Source organism: Emys orbicularis, chromosome 24 (assembly GCF_028017835.1).
Source record: "Emys orbicularis isolate rEmyOrb1 chromosome 24, rEmyOrb1.hap1, whole genome shotgun sequence".
Taxonomy (NCBI): Eukaryota; Metazoa; Chordata; order Testudines; family Emydidae; genus Emys; species Emys orbicularis.
Window position 1 is genome coordinate 10,966,039 of NC_088706.1, and position 22,029 is coordinate 10,988,067.

The 22,029-nt window shown below is 50.5% G+C and overlaps 1 protein-coding gene across 1 annotated transcript; it reads left to right on the forward strand.

Moving 5' to 3' along the window:
• Positions 1-11,016, forward strand: CDC34 (cell division cycle 34, ubiqiutin conjugating enzyme). The gene is made up of 5 exons (XM_065422131.1): positions 1-286; positions 6,311-6,397; positions 7,848-7,945; positions 8,451-8,585; positions 9,941-11,016. Exons 1-5 carry the CDS (start codon positions 110-112, stop codon positions 10,149-10,151), a joined length of 708 nt encoding a protein of 235 aa, XP_065278203.1. The 5' UTR covers positions 1-109; the 3' UTR covers positions 10,152-11,016.
• Positions 11,017-22,029: the final 11,013 nt, after the last annotated feature.

A 22,029-nucleotide genomic window follows, 5' to 3' on the forward strand; every position in this document is an offset into this window, starting at 1 on the left:
CAGTCCGGCAGCAGCAGGAGGAAGCGGTTCGTAAGGCGCCATCCCGCTCGCCCGGCCGCTGCGCTCAGGCGAGTCCCCGGCTTCTCCGCGGCCTACCTCGGTTGTCGGCATGGCCCGGCCGCTGGTGCCTAGCTCGCAGAAGGCGCTGCTGCTGGAGCTGAAGGGGCTGCAGGAGGAGCCCGTGGAGGGGTTCCGGGTCACCCTGGTGGACGAGGGCGACCTGTACAACTGGGAGGTGGCGATCTTCGGGCCCCCCAACACCCACTACGAGGGCGGGTACTTCAAGGTGAGGGGGGCGCCTGGCCTGGGGGGGGGTCCCGTGGCGAGGGGCCTGGCCTGGGGGGGGGGGTCTCGTGGGGATTGGAGGCGGGTCTGGGGGACCTTGCCCAGAGGGATTGGGGGGTCGTCCTGTGGGGATTCGGGGGTCCCGTGGCGAGGGGCCTGGCCTGTGGGGGGGAGGTTCCGTGGCGAGGGGTTTGGCATGGGGGGGGGGTCCCGTGGGGATTGGAGGGGGGTCTGGGGGACCTTGCCCAGAGGGATTGGGAGGGTCTTGGGGGGTCGTCCTGTGGGGATTCGGGGGTTCCGTGGCGAGGGGCCTGGCCTGTGGGTGGTGTCCCATGGTGAGGGGGATGGGGGGCATTGCCCAGGGGGATGGGGGGGTTCGTCCCGTGGGGTTTGGGGCAGGTCCTGTGCGGATGGGCCTTGCCCGTGGGGCTGGAGAGGGCCCCAGTGAGCAGTGACTTAGAGGGTTCCTGCCCTCTGCCCCTTAGCGGGGTGACATCAAAGGATGTCAGAGAAGTTTGAGGGGCTTTTCTAATGAGAGCGATGCTGGGGGGGGGGGTGTCTTTGGTTCTTTTGGGTGAGGTATTGAGGTGGCTGTTGGTAGGGGAGCTCTCCCTCCAAGGCGAGGGACTTGCCCTGGGAGCTGGAGGGGGCTGAGGGATCCAGTTTGGGTGGGGATTGCTTTTCCTGGTAATTTCTCCCCCAGGAGGGGGCTTAATTCCCAGTAGTTTTGGGGACCTGCTCCCCACCTGGTCCATAGGTAGAGGAGAGACCATTAGAGGAAACCCTTTTTGTATCCTCTAGGAGCTGCTTCCCCTCTGCCTGGCATGTGGAGGGCTGCTGCTGTCCTGTAGGGGGGGGTGAGGGTCTCCTAGCGTTGTCACAGCTCCTCATACCCTACGCCAAGATGGAGACAAAGGACTCAGGCCCTGTGTGTGGAGAAGTGAAGTTCAGGCCTAGTGAGCTGTTTCTTGGTGATAGAGTGTAGGTCCTTCTTCTGGGGAAGGGGGTGGGGGTATTGTTTTAACGAAGGCCCCTGGAGATATGGTTGGGGATATGTGTGTGTCTGTTGGGTGACATATAGAGGAGGTGTGTATGTAAATATTGAGTCTGTGCAATCCGGGAAGTTGCTCAGTCTCCTTCCTTCCCCATCCTCTCAACCCTGGGGATGACTGAGTGGAAATGAGCCCAGGGAGTGAGTCAGCTGGGTCCAAGAACCTGAGAGGTGCCTCTTCCCTGGGCCTGGGCAGGCAGGCGGCAATACCTTGTTTGCCATCTAAACTGTAGATGAGTCTCCTGCCTGGCCCCATCTTTCAGGCTGGGCTGGGAGTTGCCTGTCCCTAACTAGGCTCTCTGTGAGGCTGCGATGGCTCCCCTTGGAATCCCTGAATTCTTACACATGCCCCATCAACAGCTCTTGCCTTCCCCTTTATACCTGTCTTCTTATCCAATACATTGATCCATGGACAATAGACTGGGCTCCCTGCATGGGGGGGGACTTCTCCTTGAACTTGTGTTAATGTCAGCATGCACAGTTCATAGCAAAGTGCTGTTGTTTTCAAGGATCCCCTTCTTGGGAACTCTCTGCCTCTGGAAGGTTTTGTTCTGATCCTCGCTAGCACAACAAAGGGGATTATTCCGAGAACTTCTGCTGTTTCTGACCAGAGCTCACTGCATGGCCTTGTCCATGTGGGGAGGGGGAGACGGGGGAGCCTGAACAATATGAAGCTATGCAAAAAATCTTGTTTCTAAGTCCCAACTCCTTATTTTCACCCCCCTTTCTGTGTCCCGGAGAACAGAATAGTCAAACAAAGGACTGCGATTGAAGGCAAGATGGTAACATATTTAAAGAGACAGTAGACCCAGTAATAATCCCCCTTCCTCCTCACAGTTGTGCAGAGTTCTTTGACCCAAGATCTAACTTGCAACTGAGGATTGAGTTTGGCAGGGAAAAGTGATGGGGAGTGGAGGAGGAAGCCATTTCAACTGTGGATCAAATTCAGGCCCATTTGGGGGAGGGTGGGACAACGAAGGCTGTCTGAATCCAGTGTGACAAAGCAGATGTCTCTGCGTTTTACACGAATCTATTAATGTCTGTTACCTGATGGCCCAGTGAATTAAGGCAGCATCCTGTGTTGTTCAGGTTGGAATTACAAAAGTGTCCTAAACCTTGTCTGTGATTACCTTCCTGAATGGCGCCTGTGTTGGGATGATGGGGCTGGGACCACAGAGGTGGGGTGAGGTGAGAATATGCTGTCCAGTGTTGCAGGAATATGTTACTGACCCAGAAGCATTTTTAGGTGGCACTGTTCCTTAACAGGCTTTACCTTTCAACTCTCACGTACAGGACCGCAGGGACTCAGCTGTAAAGCACTTCAGAAAGTTACAACACATTTTAAACCTTAATCTTGCCATTTCATCTGTCAGGGGTCGTGCTGTCCTTTCTGAGAGCTGAATGCTCTGTTGCTATGTGCAGCCTACTTCTGGCACTCCTCTACCTGTCTCTGGAAATCCCCACAGGGATGGTGCATCACCCCTAGGCTACCTAGTGACATCGCTGAAGCTGCACGTCTTTTTGTATGGCTCTAATGTACATGGAAAGTCTGTATGCCAACAGACTGGAGTCCTGGCTCTACAGGGAAGGGTACAGTACTTGGCAGGGATGTTGCTGGCTTCCCACACACCACCCTGCATGTGATTTCATCCCTGACTCAGAAGGCTGAGTGAAAGTCTGTCTCCATGGCCTGCTTTAATCCTTGGATTCCCTGTTGCTACTGCCTGCAAGAGGACCCCATTGTGATGGCTCAGTTTGCTGGAGAGCTGGACTGATGTGCAAAATTCATAGGGGTTTATTTTTAGCATCTAAAGTATGCACCCCTGCCAGTTTTTGCTTGGTCTTTCTCAACGGGGACCAGCTATTCTTAGGGATTAAATCAACTTGCATTAATCACCAAGCTCCAATTCCCCACAAGAGCTGAGGATCTGCAAGTAGCTTACAGATAGCTAAGCCATACTGGAGGAAGGTACTATTCCCATTCTGCAGATCAGGGGACTGAGGCACAGAAGTTGAACAAGTTGCTTAAAGTCACCTAGGAAGTCTGACAGTTAATGCTTAACCTCAGCTCTTCTAGCTGCCGCTTTGACCAATAGGCCTAACCGATTTCTGGGTCTCAAAACCAGCTTCTGTGTTTGGTGGTGGTGGTTTTGTGCAGACATGCTCTAGCTGCTCGCTTGGCTTTAGTCCTTTGAGCTATTTTTGTCTGAGCACTACCACCGTGGGAATAAGGCTGTTTTCTTTATTTCATGTTAATAAATTGGACAGGGAGCAGGATCCTTAATTTCAGAATGTCCTGTGAGATTTAGCTGATTGTGCTCAGGTGTAAAGCAGTGTCTGAGACCAGCATCATGTTTCACATATCTGTTGTCTCTCTGCAATTCCCTTTTTGGGGAATGGGGGCAGAGGGGATGGCAAGTGCAAGGAACATGGAATAACAATCTGTAACCACTAACAACCCCCCCACCCCAGCTGCTTTCCCCCTTCCTTTCTCCCTATTATTAGGGATGTTAATGGGCCACTTCACTTTGAGTGGTCCCTTGGAATGTGTTAACTTATGCTAAACTATCTGTTCCATCTTTTATTTAGCTGTGACAGTCTGCGTAAGTTTCCCAGACCTGAAGCAAAGCTCTCTTGAAGCTCAAAGCTTCTCTCTCTTACAACAGAAGTTGGTCCAATAAAAGATACCATCTGGTCCCTCTAATATCCTGGGACTGACACAGCAACACTACAGGAACAGCAGGTCTGTCCCAGGATGGGCCAATATTCATGGAATTGGATCAGGCTAAGATCTTCTTTCATGGCAGCTCCTAACCTGTCTGGCTCCTTGGCTTCTGCATTGACCCTCCAAGGCTGCTGCTGAATAAACTGCTGATCCTTTTCAACAAAACTCCTCACCACCCTATAACACTGTCAGCTCTTTCCTTTATGCTGTTACTGGCATTTGGGAAGGAATGTGGTTGGAGACCATGACTGGGATCAGGAGTCCTCAGTTATATGCCTGACTCTGTCACAGCCCACTAACTTGGCAAGTTATTTAACCTGTCAGTGCCTTGATTGTTCCATCTGTAGAATGGTGAAACTTACCTGCCTGACATGAGGCTTAATCTTTGTAAAGAGCTTTTAAGGTCCTAACCTGAAACTGCTCTAGAAGAGCAAAGTGCTTGATCGAGGAATGTTTCTGGAAGTTCTGTAAAGGGTAAACAAAACTCTTGTAGCTATAGCAGTTGAAAGTTTTAGACAGAGTCTAGGTGTATGGTGTGCCTTTAAATGTTATCCAGTCCTGACTAGATCTGTGTCCAGGCCCCAAACTGAATTTATCTTTTGAAACAAAACAACTTATTAAATCCAGACTTCTGTGTTCCTGTCAACTAAGAAAAAGCCCTGCTTGTTTTTGCTATGCTGGCTCTGCTGACTTCTTGTCTGTTTGTCTGCGTGCTGATCTGGTTTCACTTCAGTGTGTGGAACAAGAAGACCCAGAGCTGCAAATTCTCATCCAGACTTCAACAGGGTTTTTGAGGGGGGCTGCCTTGATCTAGGATGGTGGATTCCATCTTTTTAGATACAGGGGAGAGGCTCAACCCATTTTAGCTATTTCCTGTCTCTAAAGGAATTAACCCTGAAGAACTTGTTAGGCAGAAAGCCTGACGTTCTTGCTTTAAGAGCTATTATTATATCACAGGAACAAAGTTTGTCTCACTCTGTCTCTCTGGTAAACATAGTAACTGCCAGCAAACCTGACCTAATTACCAGGCTGCATGGCTGTCTGAAGATGCCCCTCCATGGATCTGAGGAGAAAAGAATTTGATCCACAGATAGTGCCCTAATGCCTGTATGACGAGGACTGTCCGGAGGGTAATTTTCTGGTACCATCTTAGTATTTCCTCCTGTTGCCACAAGAGTCTTGTGGTTTGTTTTGTTTTCTCCCATACCTGGCTGGCCTCTTGAGCAGTGACTCATCCCTCACCTGGGAGGGAATCATCTGCGCTGGGGAAATGGTAGAGACCTGGTACTCGGCTGGGTCTCCTGAAGAGGGAAGGGGAGGCTTGGTGATGGGATGGGGAATACAAGGAAGCAGATTTGATAAGGAGGCAAGACTGCCATGATCTCTTGAAAGTCCCCTCCAAAAAGTGCCATAAATCCACCTGGGAGGGCTCCCTGTCCTCCGCTCTGAATCTTTGCCAGAGCTCAGACCACCAGTGTTCTTGTCAATATCTTCCTGGAAGCCTCAACACTATAGGGATGCCTCTTTCATCAGCCAGTATTGCTGAGTAGCAAGGCACTCCCCTTCCTAGGGGATAAGGCTTGGGTATGGGATTACATGGCTTCTATCCAGCAATGCAAAGCTGTTCCACTAGATATGCAGGGCTTGACCTCCACTTCTCCAAGGGGAGGGATTTCAGGGGACTGTTAACACCCGAGACAGTTGAAAGTGCCTAAAATCCTTCTGAGCTGGTTTATATCTGACCTTTCATAGCACTGTCTACTTAAAGATCTGAAAGTGTTTATTATGAGCAGTGGTCATATCCTTCCACCCCCAGGGAAGCTATCATCCTCACTTCACAGGTAGGGAAAGAGGCAGAGGGTTAGTGACTTGCCCCAGGTCCCAGTCTATGACTCAGCTGTGAATAGTACTCTTAATTTTCTGTGCCTGTGCTCTAACCACTCAACCATGCTTCCTCCCCCACTCAGCAGTAGTAAAGAGAAGCTGGGAGCTTTGGACTTAGCTACTGCATGGGAAGTGGTACTGGTGCTCCCTCTGGATGAGGCTTGATGGTCACTTCTTGTTGGAGCTGCAGGGGAAGGGGTCTGTCTCCTGCCTGCATGCAGAGTGCCAGTGGGGGCGTACGTGGGCTGCATGCTCGCACAACTCATCTGGTTTTGTGTACAGTCTTGGCTGGGGCTCCCCCAGAAGCATCAGCATGGCCATGACACCCCACCACTGCCACTAACGAACCCTTTGTTTCTTCACAGGCTCGTCTCAGGTTTCCTATTGATTATCCCTATTCGCCCCCCGCCTTTCGGTTCCTGACCAAAATGTGGCACCCCAACATCTATGAGGTACGTCACACGGACTGTCTTCTCATCTGCCCCCAGGACAGATTGGGTTTCTAGTCAATTGCTGCAGTGGCACCAAGCCCTCTGGATCGCACTGAAGTGTTGACCTCGGTGTCGAACACCAGCCTGTATTGACATGTCCTGTAGTGGAGGACGGTTTTAAGCAAATACGTTGGGGTTCTCCTGGAAGTGTCTTGTACCTTTCTCAGTTTGTGTTGGAAACACAGCAGCCAGTCCAGGCTTGTCCTGGGCTCAGACAGTTCATCTCCTTTCTTGGAATCTGTTCCAGAACTAGTCTGTCTGTCCAGTCTTGCAGTCTTCCATGTTTACTGTATTTGCCCACAGCGCCTGGCTGGAATGTGGTCATGCCCTGTAAGATCCATGGGGAGATACTGAGCGAGCGAGCGACTTGCAGGACTCTCAGTGTGGCTGGCTGCAGAAAGTATTTAGGGTACTCAGTGCTCTGTGTGTACTTGCACCTCATTCAGAGCACTGGGGGATACGGCCCACGCAGGCAGGGCTTCTCTCCAAGTGTCCCAGGACAGAGATATATGGAGCTATTTCTATCTCATAGAACTGGAAGGGACCCCGAAAGGTCATTGAGTCCAGCCCCCTGCCTTCACTAGCAGGACCAAGTACTGATTTTGCCCCAGATCCCTAAGTGGCCCCCTCAAGGATTGAACTCTCAACCCTGGGTTTAGCAGGCCAATGCTCAAACCACTGAGCTATCCCTCCCCCTTGTGCAAATGACTCCTCATTCCTAAGTCACTGACTGCCATCCGTTACCTGTCCTGTAGTAACTATGGCAATCTCCGGTACTCTTAAGGGCTGGCAGGTGAGTAGTGGGTGTGATTTAGATCAGTGCTCTAAATCGTCACTGCAGGGGTGATTGGAGTGAACCTCTCCCTAAAGAGACTCCCCAGGGCGTCATATCTGTAGTGGCTCTGCCCATAGGCACATCTCAGTACAGTTCAGCTTGGGAAGGTTCTTTGCTGGATCTGTCATAGCAAGACACCTCACTCCCTGCTCTGTGAGGCCTTTCAGGCTAATTGAAATCTGCCTGAGCTGCTGGCTTAGGGGAGGCCAGGAGAGCCTTGAGGTCCCTGTCCTGGGACTTGCTCCCCAAGATGTGGCTGACGATAGGACAGCTAAACTGATCCTGGCTCTTCTCTGGGCATTGGCGACAGTGGTTGGCTGTCTGTTCCCAGTTACTCGTAAGCCACTGGGTGGCATTTTCCTCAGATCTGCCCTGGAAGCAAAAGGGGGGGGGGGGGCGAGCAAACAGGGCAACAGGCACAATAAATCAACCACCTTGTAGAGCGGTTTGGAGTGCCCGGAGTTGGGACATCAGCGCCTGTGTAAGCAGACTCTCTCTCTCTCTCTCTCTCTCTCTCTCTCTCTCTCTCTCTCTCTCTCTCTCTCTCTCTCTCTCTCTCTCTCTGTGTGCTTTCAGACTGGCGATGTCTGTATTTCAATTCTCCACCCTCCGGTGGATGACCCACAGAGCGGGGAGCTGCCTTCCGAGCGATGGAACCCCACCCAGAATGTACGGTAAGGCCTCGAGGAGGGAGGGGAGAACACATTGGATGCGAGATGCTTAGCAGATCTGATGCAGAGGCTGGAGGAGGTGCCCGAAGGAAACAGCTGGGAAAAGCCCTTCTAATCCTAGAGGTTGCAGGAAATACCTGGATTTAATTTCTTTTGAAATTCAAAGGCAAATCAGTTTCTTACGGGCTGGATGTCAGCACTGTTGAAAGGCAGCGTAATCTGACAAAGGAATTCAGGTCTTTCATGCACCAGAGACCAGCTTGCCTTCTGATCGGCATTCAGTTTCTCCTTCAGCTTAAGAAGGTCATGGTGTCTGACCTGCTTGTGGGAGTTAGGATGTGGTCACTGTTGTGACATGCAGTGTAAGTGGCTGCTGCTCTTGCAAACTGACCGGGTTCTGTTAAACTCCTCACCATGAGAAGATGATTTCCAGTCCCTCTCAGATCTAGGTGGTGCAGGTTGGCCAATCTCCTGTCTTGGCTCTTACCGCTCGTTAACTGTTTTTCAGGACTATCCTTCTGAGTGTGATCTCGCTGCTCAATGAGCCCAACACCTTCTCCCCCGCAAATGTGGATGCCTCTGTGATGTACAGGAAGTGGAAGGACACCAAAGGGAAGGATCGGGAGTACACAGACATCATCAGGTGCGTGGCAAGCTGAACTCCGACTTCTCATAACTTGCATTTAAACAAGAGGGGAGGAGCTTCTTGTTTAGACTACCTTGCTTGGGAGTGTTTATCTAAATGGTCCCGCATAGACTTTGGGGTGACTGAATGCAGAAGGGATTCTTGTTCCACTGTTGCTGTAGTCCTGTATTGCCCAGCTGGTTAACATCGTGAAAGCTCACTGCTACCAGGAAGGTCGGGGACTATAAGACATGGATTTCTGCAGAGAACAAAGCATGCAGAGGTCTCAATGCAGATCCTACTCTATGGCAAAGGGCCTGGGCTGGGTGTGAAGTGGTGGTCTAGAGGGGAAAACTCTGTTGTTGGGGGGAGGGATAGCTCAGTGGTTTGAGCATTGGCCTGCTAAACCCAGGGTTGTGAGTTCAGTCCTTGAGGGGGCCACTTAGGGATCTGGGGCAAAAATCAGTACTTGGTCCTGCTAGTGAAGGCAAGGGGCTGGACTCGATGACCTTTCAAGGTCCCTTCCAGTTCTAGGAGATAGGATATCTCCATTTATTTATTTATTTTATTCCCTCCTGTCGGCAGTGGAGGAAGGGAGAATCTGTTTCTCCTTGTGTTTTGGTCAGATTTTAAGGCATGATAACATTGAGTATCGATATTTTCTCACATAGTGTTACTTCATAGATGTCACAATGATCTTAATCGCCAGTGTCATTAACTTTCATAAGACATTACAGCAATATTGTATACAACATGTACCAAGTATTATAAATCAGTTGATTCAGTTACTTATCATGTGAGATTTAGACTCCCCAGGTTGGTGGCTTTACTGGTGGTATTTGTTTGTCTGACCAGCCTGGCTGTCAGGCTGAGACAATAAAGGCACATTCCTTTATCTAAGGCAGATTGAGCTGATAATATTGCTTGCCAAACATAATTCTAGCACGTATTCATGACTCTTTGTATGAACCATGAACATACACCATGCAAGAATATTAATGATCAGTGAGCTACTTGTTTTCCAACGATATCTTACCAGACGCAGTTTAGATGCAGATTATGACAACAATGTGTTAGGCATAGTGAGTATTTCAGGCCTGACAAGCGCTGCTGACACAGAGTAGTGAATGACCAATGGGCCTCAGGCATAAGATAGGTGTGACAGAGTAGACCCTGGAGACCAGCCTGCCTTTTTATCCCTAGAGGTGTGGGCATGCATCAGTGCTCATTGGCAGGCCAGAACGAGAGAAGCATGTCCAGCTCTGTGGAAGACTTCAGCCTTCAGGGCTGGCACCTCTTTTGGCCTTCAGACCTTGATTGAATAACTGCTCCGTGTCTCTGCCCTGTTCTCATCTGCTCCTTGCCCCTTTCAGGAAGCAAGTCCTGGGAACCAAGGTGGATGCTGAACGGGATGGCGTGAAGGTCCCCACCACGTTGGCAGAGTACTGTGTGAAGACCAAGACTCCAGCCCCGGACGAAGGCTCAGATCTTTTCTACGACGACTACTATGAGGATGATGAGATGGAGGAGGAGGCAGACAGTTGCTATGGCGATGAGGATGATTCTGGCAACGAGGAATCCTGACGCCCTTCTGGCAATCGCAAAACTTATCATAAACTATTGAATTTTACCTCAACTAGGACACACAAACTGGCTTGAATTTAGGATCTGTCAGCCCTGAAATTAACTCTCTACCTCACAGGGAGACTGTTCTGCTGTAAAGGAAAAACCACAACTGTCTTTGTAAAAACCCTGTTTTATAAACTTCCATGAGGGTGGGGGGGTGAATCCATGGAGCGTTTACAAATCCACCTTGAGCTGGGAACCTAGCAAGCCTGGTTACACTAAGGAGACAGTGACAGACAACTTGGCAAATCATGTGGGGCACTTGGGGATGTGTCTTTGTCTTAAATCCTGCACAGGAGAAATGATTTCCAGGACGTTGCAGCGTTGGTGAAAGGTTACGTGCAGGAGGTGGAGAGGTTGGGGGAATGTGTGTGCTTATGACTAGTTCCCTGCAGTCTATGAACTAATCAACATGGAATTGATCATAGTAGTAACTGGTCCCTCCCCAGCACTTTGTTTTTAAAGTTTCAGCTTTTTCATCCTGGCGTGGCTCTGCAGAACCAGGCCAGGCCATCAGAGGGCAGTATGCTCAAAAGGCTGCGCAGCCAGCATTCGAGTCATAGGCCCTAGAGAGTAAGTTAGCTACTTTCTGCCACTGTACGTGGGAGCCTCTCTTTTTGCAATTGCCTAGCTTTGGGCAGTGGAGCCTAGTGTGATGCTAGCAGGGATGGGGAGAAGTGAAGAGTGTTCCTGGGCAGAACATCAGGGCTGCACTGACAAGCCTGGGGCGGGGGGAGTTTTTAGTTCTTAACTGGGTAGGTGGGGGGGGTTAATTTTCAATCTTTTGGCTTCTGTTTTTTGCGAAGTATTTAATAAAGTACTTTCAGGGAATAGCCGTGTGGCATGTGACCACTAGGGAGTGCTGCCTCAGCATGGTGTGGTGCTCTGCTTCTGAGGTTTGGAGACTTGCCTGTGGGACTTGAATATTTATCTCAAGTCTTCCAAGGCTACAACAGCAACTGGGGGGGCTGCGGGGAGAGAGATCTCTGCAGTACACAGTACAAGCTGCCCTGAGTGAACTGGAAAAGGGTCTAACAAAGCGAGGCCAATAAATAAGCATCTGCTCCATGTGTTGGGGGTGACAAGTGGGAGCTGTTGAATAGGTTCCTGCTGTCTGTTATGACTACATACTAACTCTGTTAACACGCAAGTGATAAACTGTATCCCCCACCACGGCCCCCTTTGAGGGCCAAGGATTGTCTAGCCAGGGACTCTGTCATCCCTGCAGCAGGATCTAGTCCGCAGGGCACTCAGGCTGCTGCCCAGGCAGGCAGGCTGCAGGTTTAGTTCAGCCTCTGCTGAGATGTTGCAGTCTCTGGCTGTCTACGCTACAGAACCTCTGCCACCGTAGCGATGTTGACACAGCTGTGACGGCATAGTCCCTGGTGTAGACGCAGCGTGTAGGAAAACCACTTCCACAAATGTTAGCCATGCTGGCAGAAGCCCTTTTCCGGCAGCATAGCTGCGTTGCATGGGGCATCATCCTCCAGACAACTGGAGGATAGCTAACGCAACACCCATTTTTTTAAACAAAGAGCTACAGGAGCCATCCTCATAATTACAGGCTGGTAAGTCTCACTTCAGTACCAGGCAAATGGGTTGAAACTACAGTAAAGAACAGAATCGTCAGACCATGTGGAACGCATCGTTAGGGAAGAGTCAACTCCTTTTTTGTAAAGGGAAATCCTAATCTATTTGGATTCTTTGTGGGTGTCAACAAGCATGTGGATAGGGGTGATCGTGTTGATACGGTGCCTGGGCTTTCAGAAAACCTTTGACAGGGTCCCTCCGTAAAGGAACATCAGAACGGCCATACTGGCTCAAACCAAAGGTCCAGCTAGCCCAGTATCCTGTCTGCTGACAGTGGCCAGTGCCAGGTGCCCCAGAGGGAATGAACAGAACAGGTAATCATCAAATGATCCATCCCCTGTCGCCCATTCCCAGCTTCTGGCTCTTAAGCGCAATCATGGGACAAGAGGAAATGTCCTCTCATGGATCAGTAACTGGTTAAAAAATAGGAAAGTATAGGAATACATGGACAGTTTTCACAGTGGAGAGAGGTGAAGGGAAGGTTCCCCCAAGGCATTTGACTGGGATCTCTGCTGTTCAACATCTTCCTAAATGACTTGGAAAGGGGGAGGTGAACAGTGAGACGGCAAAATTTGCAAATGCTACAAAATTAGTCAAGGCAGTTAGGATCAAAGCTGCCTGCAAAGAGTTACAAAGGGATCTCACGAAACAGGGTGATTAGGCAACAAAATGGCAGACAACATTCAATATTGATAAGTGCAAAGTAATGCACACTGGAAAACATAATCCTAATTATATATCCAAAATGATGAGTTTTAAATTAGTGTTACCATGCAAGAAAGGGATCTTGGAGTCGGTGTGGATGGTTCTCTGAAAATATCTGCTCAATAGGCAACAACAGTCATAAACACTAACAATGTTATGAGCCATTAGGAAAGGGATAGAATATTATAATACCACTTTATAAATTCATCGTATGCCCACAACTTGAATACTGCATCCACTTCTGGTTGCCCCGTCTCCAAAAAGATCTATTAGAATTGGAAAAGGTACAGAGAAGGGCAGCAAAAATGCTTAGGGGAATGGAACACCTTCCATGTGAGAAGAGATTTGAAGACAGGGACTGTTCAGCTTAGAAAAAAAAGATGACTAAGGGGGGGCATACCATCTATAAAATCATGAGTGGTGTTGAGAAAGTGACTAGGGAAGTGTTTATCCTTCACGTAACACAAGAGCCAGGGGTCACCTAATGAAATTAACGGTCAGCAGGTTTAAAACCAACCTAAGGAAGTACTCCTTCACACAATGCATGGTCAACCTGTGGAATTTGTTGCCAGGATATTGTGAAGGTCAAAAGTATAAATGGGTTCAAAAAAGAATTCAATGAGTTCATGGAGGATAGGTCCATCAATGGCTGTCAGCCAGGATGGTCAGGGATACAACCAGTGCTTAATTTGTGGCAGGGTTGACCCCTGGCACCTTTAAGTTTGGCAGTTCACAGCCCCAGCACCTCTGGACTTGCCATGTCAGTTATGAAAGTAAAAAAAATTGCTTGAGCCCCGGCACCTCTTTCATTACAAATTAAGCCCTGGCTGCAACCACTTGGCGGCTGCTGCATTGTTTCCCCACGATACTTGGGGCCAGAGTTTGAGCTGCCCTGCAGCCTTTGGGGTTGCTGCCTCTCCACCTGACTCTGCTCCCTCCTACCTGCAGCTGGACAGGGAGCCCGTGAGTAGAGGGATAGTTCATTTAACTCCCCAGGGGCCTGGGAGCGACTCCTTGGAAACTGTAGCTTGGCTAAAGCTCCCGTACTCTTCATGGAAGTGAAGGCTGGTGGGCTCAGGCTGTGAGAACAATTGAAGGCCATGGTCTGCTGGAAAGGGACCATGGAGGATCCTTGCTTCTGTCAGGTTAGAACATAACGAATAGTCTGGGCAGGGGAGCAGCTTCTGGACCCACGTCCGTCCGTTGAGGGGTTGCTGTATTATGGCATCGGGGGAGTGAGGCTAGATAACGGGTGTGCAAGTGTCTCTTGGGCTGCCGGGGAACCTGCAGGCACTGAGCGTTCCCTGCATTGCACTTTGCTGTTCACTTGTCACCCGCTAACTTTCCGTGGCTGAATCCAACGGTGCGTGGCACTTGTGGAAAATCCACGGCTGCCTGACACAACTGCTGCCCTCATGAGAAGAGGCAGAGAGCTTCCCCTCCCTCCCCCCAGCCTACAGGTGGTACCCCTGGGGGAGAAGGCCGGAAGCCTGCACTGCCGCTGCTCAGATCAGGGATAGCCTGGGGGTGGCTGGGGCCATCGGGGGAGCTGGGCCAATCTCACCTTCCTGCGGGGGGAGTCTGTCAATGTTAAATTTCTACACTGGAGAAGGAGATGGTTCTTGAGATGCACCACCTGCTGATCTGGATTTGGGGGCCTGCTCCCAGGGTAAGAACCTGCAGGGCTGTGCCTCGTCAGGCCAGCCCTGTTCCATTCACGAGCTACCCTCTGTCTTCCCACTAACGCTGCCAGGAGCTGAGGGGGTAACCATGGGAACCACTCCGGGTAGCCTTAGCCGCTAGGGGCATGGGGCCCTCAAGCTCTAAGGTGGCGTGTCATCTCCCCCTCCTCCAGATGGTCCCGCTGGCGGTGACGGAGCAGAGCGGCTGGCAGGGGCCCCTCCCGTTTGCAGACTGGGTGTGGGGAGATTCTTGGGGACCTGCGTGTGCTGAGGAGGGAGGGGGGAAGAAGGGGGAGTGACTGGCCTGATAAAGCTCATTGCATGTGGGACTGTGATGTGCTATCTGATTGCCCCTAGCTGTTAATCCGCAGAGGGGGAGAAGGGGCTTGAGATCTGGCTCAGGGAGTTGGGGGAAGGCTCCGTGTGCCAGCCCTTTTGTTGGTGGTGTTGCTAGTTCAGCTCCAGCTCATGCCACTGGTGACTAAACACTGCTGTGCGATAGCCAGATGGGAGAGAGGTGTAGAATGGGCTTGGGTCTCTGTGCCAGTTGTGGCTAATGGAGCTGGACCATCTGGTTCCCTGGGGTGGGAGTCTGAGCCCAAGGACAGAGTCAGCCCTAGACTGACCTCCCACTGACAGGAGGGGGATGCATTGCTGGTGGGACTGAGCGGGTAAATAGGAGGCAGTGTGTCTGAAGGGCTGCCTGGTATGTTTTGCCAGGACTAAATTCACTTCAGTCTCTCTCTTAGGTAGGGTGACCAGATAGCAACTGTGAAAAAACGGAACAGGGGGTGGGAGGGTAATAGGCGCCTATATAAGAAAAAATCCCAAAAAACAGGACTGTCCCTATAAAATGGGACATCTGGTCACCCTACTCTTAGGTACTTACCTGGCCCCCAACACTAGTATCTGAGCACCTCAAAATCTTTAACATTTCTCCTCACGACTACCCTGTGAGGCAGGGCAGTGTGACTGTCCCCACTGTACAGAGGGGGAACTGAGGCCCAGAAGGGCCAAGTGACTCACCCACGGTCACTGGGCAGAGCAGGGAGTTGAAGCTGGGTCTCCCAAGTCCTAATCTAGTGCCCTAACCACTGGACCATCCTTCCTCCTCCCCCTTTCAATCTCTCCTCCATTTCACTTCCTCACTTTCTCTTCCCCCTTCTGGGACCCCACACCCCACTTAACACCGATCAGCACAAGCCACGGGCTACAATCAACATTATAGGCTTGAGAGGGCAGCCGCTGATGCTTGCAGCGAGGTCTCTGGGTCTTGCCGCTGTCCCTGCCCTGCTGTTCCTCTTTTAACTTCCCTTTTTTGGTTTTAAGATCTTTGCTTTGTAGCTTTGGGGCTCTGCCGTGACTGTAATGATGGGTTCTTGGCTGGAAAGCACAGGGCTGGGAGTTGAGTCACTGGGGTTCGATTACTGACTGCCAAGTTTCTGGGTGACTACCCACTGCTTCCCTATGTGTAAACAGGGATCAGAGCTGTTCCAGCATGGGCGTGTGAGGCTTATTCGCTAAGCACTGAGTCACTTCTATAGCAGCTTCTCTCAAACGCGTGGTTGTATGATGCGCTTGTGGTGAATACACACCACTTGCCATGTGGCCAATACATCCTAAGAACCCAGAAATCTTTCCCTACGCATAGTTTTTACCACTTCACTCCTGCTATTAATTTGACATGCAAAGTGCTCTGATGGGCAACAGGATGAAACCCGAAGGATACAGTGTAGACTCTGTCTACATTGTGGAACTTAAAATGGGAAGTATTAGGGCTAGGCGGTGTATATATATGTTTGTTCCTGCTCAGTCCTGTTTTCTGTATGGCTGGGTCAGATCCGCTGATTGCCATGACCTAAACAAACTTCACCTCCTGTTAAGAAAGGATCATCCTAGCTAGGAGTCCTGCAACAACTTGAACTCAGCTGTGCTTTCCTCAACTTCGCTTGGTTCCAATTCCATGAATGTGTCTGTATCTGAGTAATTCTAGCCAGCGGGACCTGGCATGTGCAGAAGTATTTGCTGAGCAGGGCCTTAGGTTACGAATTCTTCAGTGCTGGGACTGTCTTCTGCTGGGTGCTGAAAACAATTGAGTCCTGGGCTTGATTATGGAGCAAACTGGATTCTACAGTGCCCACTGAGTCCCCAGCAAAACTGCCGCCTCCGGTCTGAATGCAGCCCCGTCAATGCTGATGAGATGATAGGCCGAAAGATTTCAACATCTCTCGGCTCCCAGGCTGGGTTTGCAGCACGAGCAGCTGGGGCAGTGTCTGGACGTGAAAATGTAGGCGCTGGAATTGAGAATTAGATGCGAGTCCTGGCTTAATGTTTGTGTTCAACGTCATGTCTCTGATGGCAGAGGCACCAGCCACCCCTTCAGCGTGGGGCAGGAGTTCAGAACTCAAACCATCTGGTGCTGTCCTGCAGGTAGCAGGCGTTGCCAGTCTCTAGTATCTGAGCTGCTGAGACTCAAGGGGCTGGAAGGATAGATCAGCTTGGGCTGGGAGGAAGTTTCTTCCTCTCGACCATTATGATCTATCTTGGTGTGTGGTCCAGAGTGTGTTGGCTGAACAAAAGGGTGACACCCCTTGGGGTAATGGCAGTGCTTGTTTTAGCAGTGAGCTGGCTCTAGAAATGGATGGGGCCCTACTGCATTATCCCTTAGTGCAGGGGTGGGCAAACTACGGCCCGCGGGCCACATCCGGCCTGTCAGACCATTTAATCCGGCCTTCAGCTCCTGCCAGGGAGTGGGGTCAGGGGTTTGTCCTGCTCCGGCGCTCCAGCTGGGGAGCAGGGTTGGGGGCTTGCCCCGCTCCGCGCGGCTCCCAGGAAGCAGCCGGCATGACCCCCCTCCTGCTCCTATGTAGTACGCGGAGGTGTGGCCAGGTGGCTCTGCGTGCTGCCCTGCCCACAGGCACCGCACCCGCAGCTCTCCTTCCCCCTCCCCCCCCCCGCTTTAGTGCCTTCCACCTGAGGATCTCATAACACTTTACAAACCCTAATGAATACCTCCCAGCCCCACTCCCAGCTGGGACAGTATGTGCTAGTATCCCTCTCTCGGAGGGCTAAGCTAAGGCACAGGGAGGGAAAGTAGCTTGCCCAGGGTTATGTGGCAAGTCAGTAGCAGTGTCTTGTCTCCCACACTGCCCTCCTCAGTGGGCACTGTTATGGAGCCTGCCTCCTTCTCCCTCCAAGGCATAAGGAAGAACTCAAGGGCATGCATGTCTTGTCCTGCAGGGTAGAGTTTCATGTCTCTCAACAAGAACAGAAACCTGCCCAAGCACAGCCAAAAACTGCACAACAACGGTGCAGAACCTGTCTGCTCCTGGTCCTTTCGCTACGCTAATCCATCCCCCTTAGCTCTGGCTAATGGGTCTACACTCAGTGATGAGCTGCCAAAATCTTAACAACCGGTTCCTTATAAAAAGTTCTGATTTAAGGGATGTGCCACTAGGGTTACCATATCTATTAAATAAAAAAAGAGGACCCTCCACGGGCCCTGGCCCCGCCCATTTTCCTAATCGTGTGGTCCGTGTGTGTGTGCGAGTGACACAGTCGGGTCCTGGCCCTTAACCAGAAATCTCTGGAGTTTCCCTTCTCTGGATCCTCTCACTGAAAACTCCCCTCCCTCTGTCCCGGACTCCACCCAGTCGGTAACCTGATGCTGGAACTAAAATGCCTCCTCCAAGTTAATCATGGAGAGGGAGAGCCAGCAAGCTGTGGATGAGCGATGCTTCCCAGGGAGAACACAAGCAAACCCATCTATGGCCCTGCACAAAGGGGCCTGTTCATTGTCACTTGTTGCTGCATCAGTGGGGACAGTTCTGGCCTCTTGCCTGTTCTGCTAGGTCGTCTGTCCCAACACGGAGCGGCCCTGAGAGGAGGCCAAAGAGGGGTGTGTGGCTGAGAGAGAAATAGAAGAAACAAAGTTCAAGGAGATGCTGCCACCCTGGACTCTTCTGGTGTTTTGAACCAAGAGGGTTGCTTAGGCTGAGCGTTCTACCAGCTCTGGGATAGACAGACGTCCTGGGAACATGGCTGAGGTCCAATCTCAGCTGGGTCGGCTCAGCCACACCTGCCTCCCTAGATAAAATGCGTCTCAAGAAGGTGACTGCTTGCTTCTATTATCTTAGTGCCTAGGAGCCCTGGCTCATGGACCACCACCCCACTGTGCTAGGGGCTGCACAGAACACAAAGACAGTCCCTGCGCTTAGTTTTTCAGAGAAGATCCTTTAAAAAACTCAAGGTCCTGTCTGCTCTGAAGGAGCACCAGACCCTACAGTTCCTCTCATAAGGGCGGGGGGCTTGACTAGGACTCTACTCTACAACTGGCTCCTGCGTGCCACCCCAGAGGTGGCTGCATTTCAGCATTGTGCTGCATGTGTATTGTTCGTGAAGCACTTTAGAATCATTCCATAGGGACCGACGGACACTGGCATGTCCAGAGAGCCTTTAGGCTGGAGAGAAATGGATAATACTATTCCTAAATGCTCGAGTGGGATGTTCAGAAAGCCATGCAACAAAAGCATAACGTACAGGAAATACAAGGGCTTCGAGCAAGCCAGCATGCTAAAAATAGCAGCAAGTAAATGGTAAACTGAAGCACTTAAACAGTTTGGGTGTAAAATGCTTGGAGATCTGCCCATGAAATGCTCTAAAATTATCTTATTTTTCTCTTCCTTGGTCAGTCTTTCTTAGCCCATCATATGGGCTGTGGAGCAAAGCTGGGATGCCTTTCTCTTCTGAGGTGTTTTTTTCTTGCTTTATTTTTACAGACACTATCTTAGGAATTTTTTAAAACGTCTTTCCTGTATCTTTGGAAATATCCAGGTTTCTAGACATATTTCTACTTTTTTTCCTCTCTCTTCACATCTTGTTCAGACACAGTTCTGCAGACACTGGGTTGCTCACTCCCATGATTTTACCATGGGTCTCACTAGATGTGTTGTGGGTTTTTTCTTAAAGTTTCAGCTCCTGGAGTCATGTGACTCAGTGAGAATCTTGCCTTTCTTTTTTTGAAAGTACGTTTCTAATAGAGCTGGTCAGATTTTTCAGTGGACCATGTTTCTGTTGGCAAAAGCTGATTTGATGAAATCAAAACATGGTGGGGACGTATTGGGATTTTTTTTGTGGCTGAAAGTCCTGATAGGAAATGATCAAAGCATTACTTTTGATGAGCTTGAAATGTTTCATTTAGTTTTCTAATTTAAATATATAAGTCAAAACAAATGTTTTGACCTCAGCTAAATGTTCTGGAATGCTTTGTTTCATGAAAAATTCAGAACTTCTACTCTGGCCCCATGCGGGGTGAAATTATATTGCAAATTCTCAGAATTTCACATGGGATGCAACCTTTTCTTTTTTTAAAAAACCAGCTCTAGTTTCTAAGCCTCATGGTAGCAGAGAAAAGCTTGAAAACAGAACCTGAGTACACTCCAAAGCCTGAAGGCAAAGTAAAAGAACGCAGCTTCTATTATTTTTTAAAATCTCATGATTTTATTGGGTCTTGACTCATGATGGTCAAACATGTGGGACTTGGCGATAGGGCAGACCCTGTAGCTTGCTCCTTTCAAATCCAACGAGTTGAGTCTCAGGAAATGCAACCATGGAACAGACCAATGCTTCATGTATCCTTCCCCCAACAGGGGTCTGCTTCAGCGGAAAGTCAACGCCTCTCCTCACATAATGCCCCTGGCCGTTTGCTTGGTGTGATAACCACACTGAAAGGGGTGGACACATCCTTCCTGATGCTGCCCTCCGCCTCCGAATCATCTTCGTCTTGAGGCATGATCCTAGTGGCTCGAGAAACACTGCGGGTGATGTCAGTTGACCTAAACCCAAGGGATGGCCTTAGCCTTTGAAGTCAACTTACCCCTGGCTTTGACTTTGTTATGCTGCCAGTGCATTGTTCTCTTCCCTGGCCCCCCAGTGCCTCCCCTCAGGGCCGGCTCTGGCTTTTTTGCCGCCCAGAGCACCGGGGGGAGGACGGAGAGCCCCCGGCGGCCAGAGCGCCGGGGGGAGGGCGGCGAGCCCGCTGCGGCTCCACTCTCCCCGGCGGCTGGAGCGCCGCGGGGAGGGCGGCGAGCCCAGTCGCGGCCCCACTCTCGGGCCGGAGCGCCCACCACGCCGCCCCAAGCACATGCTGGTGCCTGGAGCCGGCCCTGCCTCCCCTCCTGTTTAAATAATCTCTCCTGGGCTGACAGATGATGCCCAAGACCAAAGCTTCTCGGAGGACCAATGAAAGGGCAGATGGGGGAAGTAGAGGAATGAGAGGCACTATCTGAGAAGCAAGCATCCTTCTCTGCAGCTGGAAGCCCCTAGATCCTCTGGCTAACGAGCACATCATCACACTGGTATAATTAGCTCATCTAAGCTTGTTTCTTCTATTCCCCTTCCTTCCAATTACATCGAATGTTGCAAATTGCTTTCTGTAAACAACGCTCCACTGCGCGGGGCATTAGGGGAAGGGCTAGAGTTCTCGAGAAGGGCTGGCCGTCTCTGCTGTCTGACTCCCGTCCTGTGCGGTCACCGCTCAGGCTGTGCTCGAACGCCATTGGAAAGTTCAGTGCTGCCGTTCACTGAGGAAATGGCCTAGTGCGGTTAAAGGGCCGTGCGCTGATACCTAGAGAAGTGCCCCAGGTGAAAGAATACAGCATTTAGTGTGGGTGAGAAACTTGCTCGGGGCCACACCCATCTCTTAAAACCTTTACAAGAAGAGGCCCCTGCTGACCTAGGTTCCTTCCATAAAAATTAAAGTTTAACATGTGTGTCTGTAAGAGAAACGGCTGGAGGTGGCCTATGAAGGAGTCAGGCTTGTTGACCTGGGATACAAAGTCCCCAGGCATGAGACTTGGGGGGAGAAAGGGGGATAATCATTAACGGGAGGCTTTTGCTACTGAAGCAAACCAGCCTTCCCCAGAACTTGTATTCCAACAGTGTTGCCTTTAATCCTGCATGACTGGTCCTGGTCCTGCACGAGCCACTCCCATTGACAACATTAGAACCTGCAGGATCCAGACTTCTATATACAGGAATCTCATCTCTCCCTTCCCCCACTAAAATGCAGCCACTTCTGGGGTGGAACACAGCAGCTATTGAAGTGCTCACAGCAAGACCAAGCTTGTCTTAACAACCGCGTGTTTAAAGACAAGTGTGACTATTCAGAGGGGCTTACAGACAGAGGATAGATGGGATGAAAAGCAACGTGCTAGAGGAGCCATCATGCTGTTTCCATAATTTTTGTTCCGCCTTTTTGGCTGTTTTTTATCCAATTAATGTTCAGCATCAATATGGGGAGGACAGTTTCAGCTGACAGTGACGAATGGAAAAACTGGGAGGCGGTGGAAAATTTTTACATGGGCAGAATGTAACGATCTGAGCTGGAATTTGGCCTGGATGCTAATCTGTAGGGGGCCCTAGGAAGAGAGTAGTGATCTGCAAATACAGATCTGGTCAAAGTGCAGTGACATGGAGCATCATCCCCTATATCTAGCTTTATGTGTGTGTGGGGGGGGGGTTGTTTTTAAGGTTGTTTCTACAGCAGCCTCTCACCAACCAGCCCTGGCAAGTGAGGGCCCTGGCTGCTGTAGAGAAGATACTGTCACAGTGTAGGGTGACCTGACAGCAAATGTGAAAAATCGGGACGGGGGTGGGGGGTAATAGGAGCCTATATAAGAAAAAGACCCAAAAATCGAGACTGTCCCTATAAAATCGGGACATCTGGTCACCCTAAGTGGAGGTCATATCTCTCTAAGCTTGTACACAAAGCCCCAGAGAAGCTATGCGGCTGCCCATGTGACTTCTATGGTAACAGGCACTGCTGAGGCAACCCCCAATAAGAACCCACCCTGGCCTGC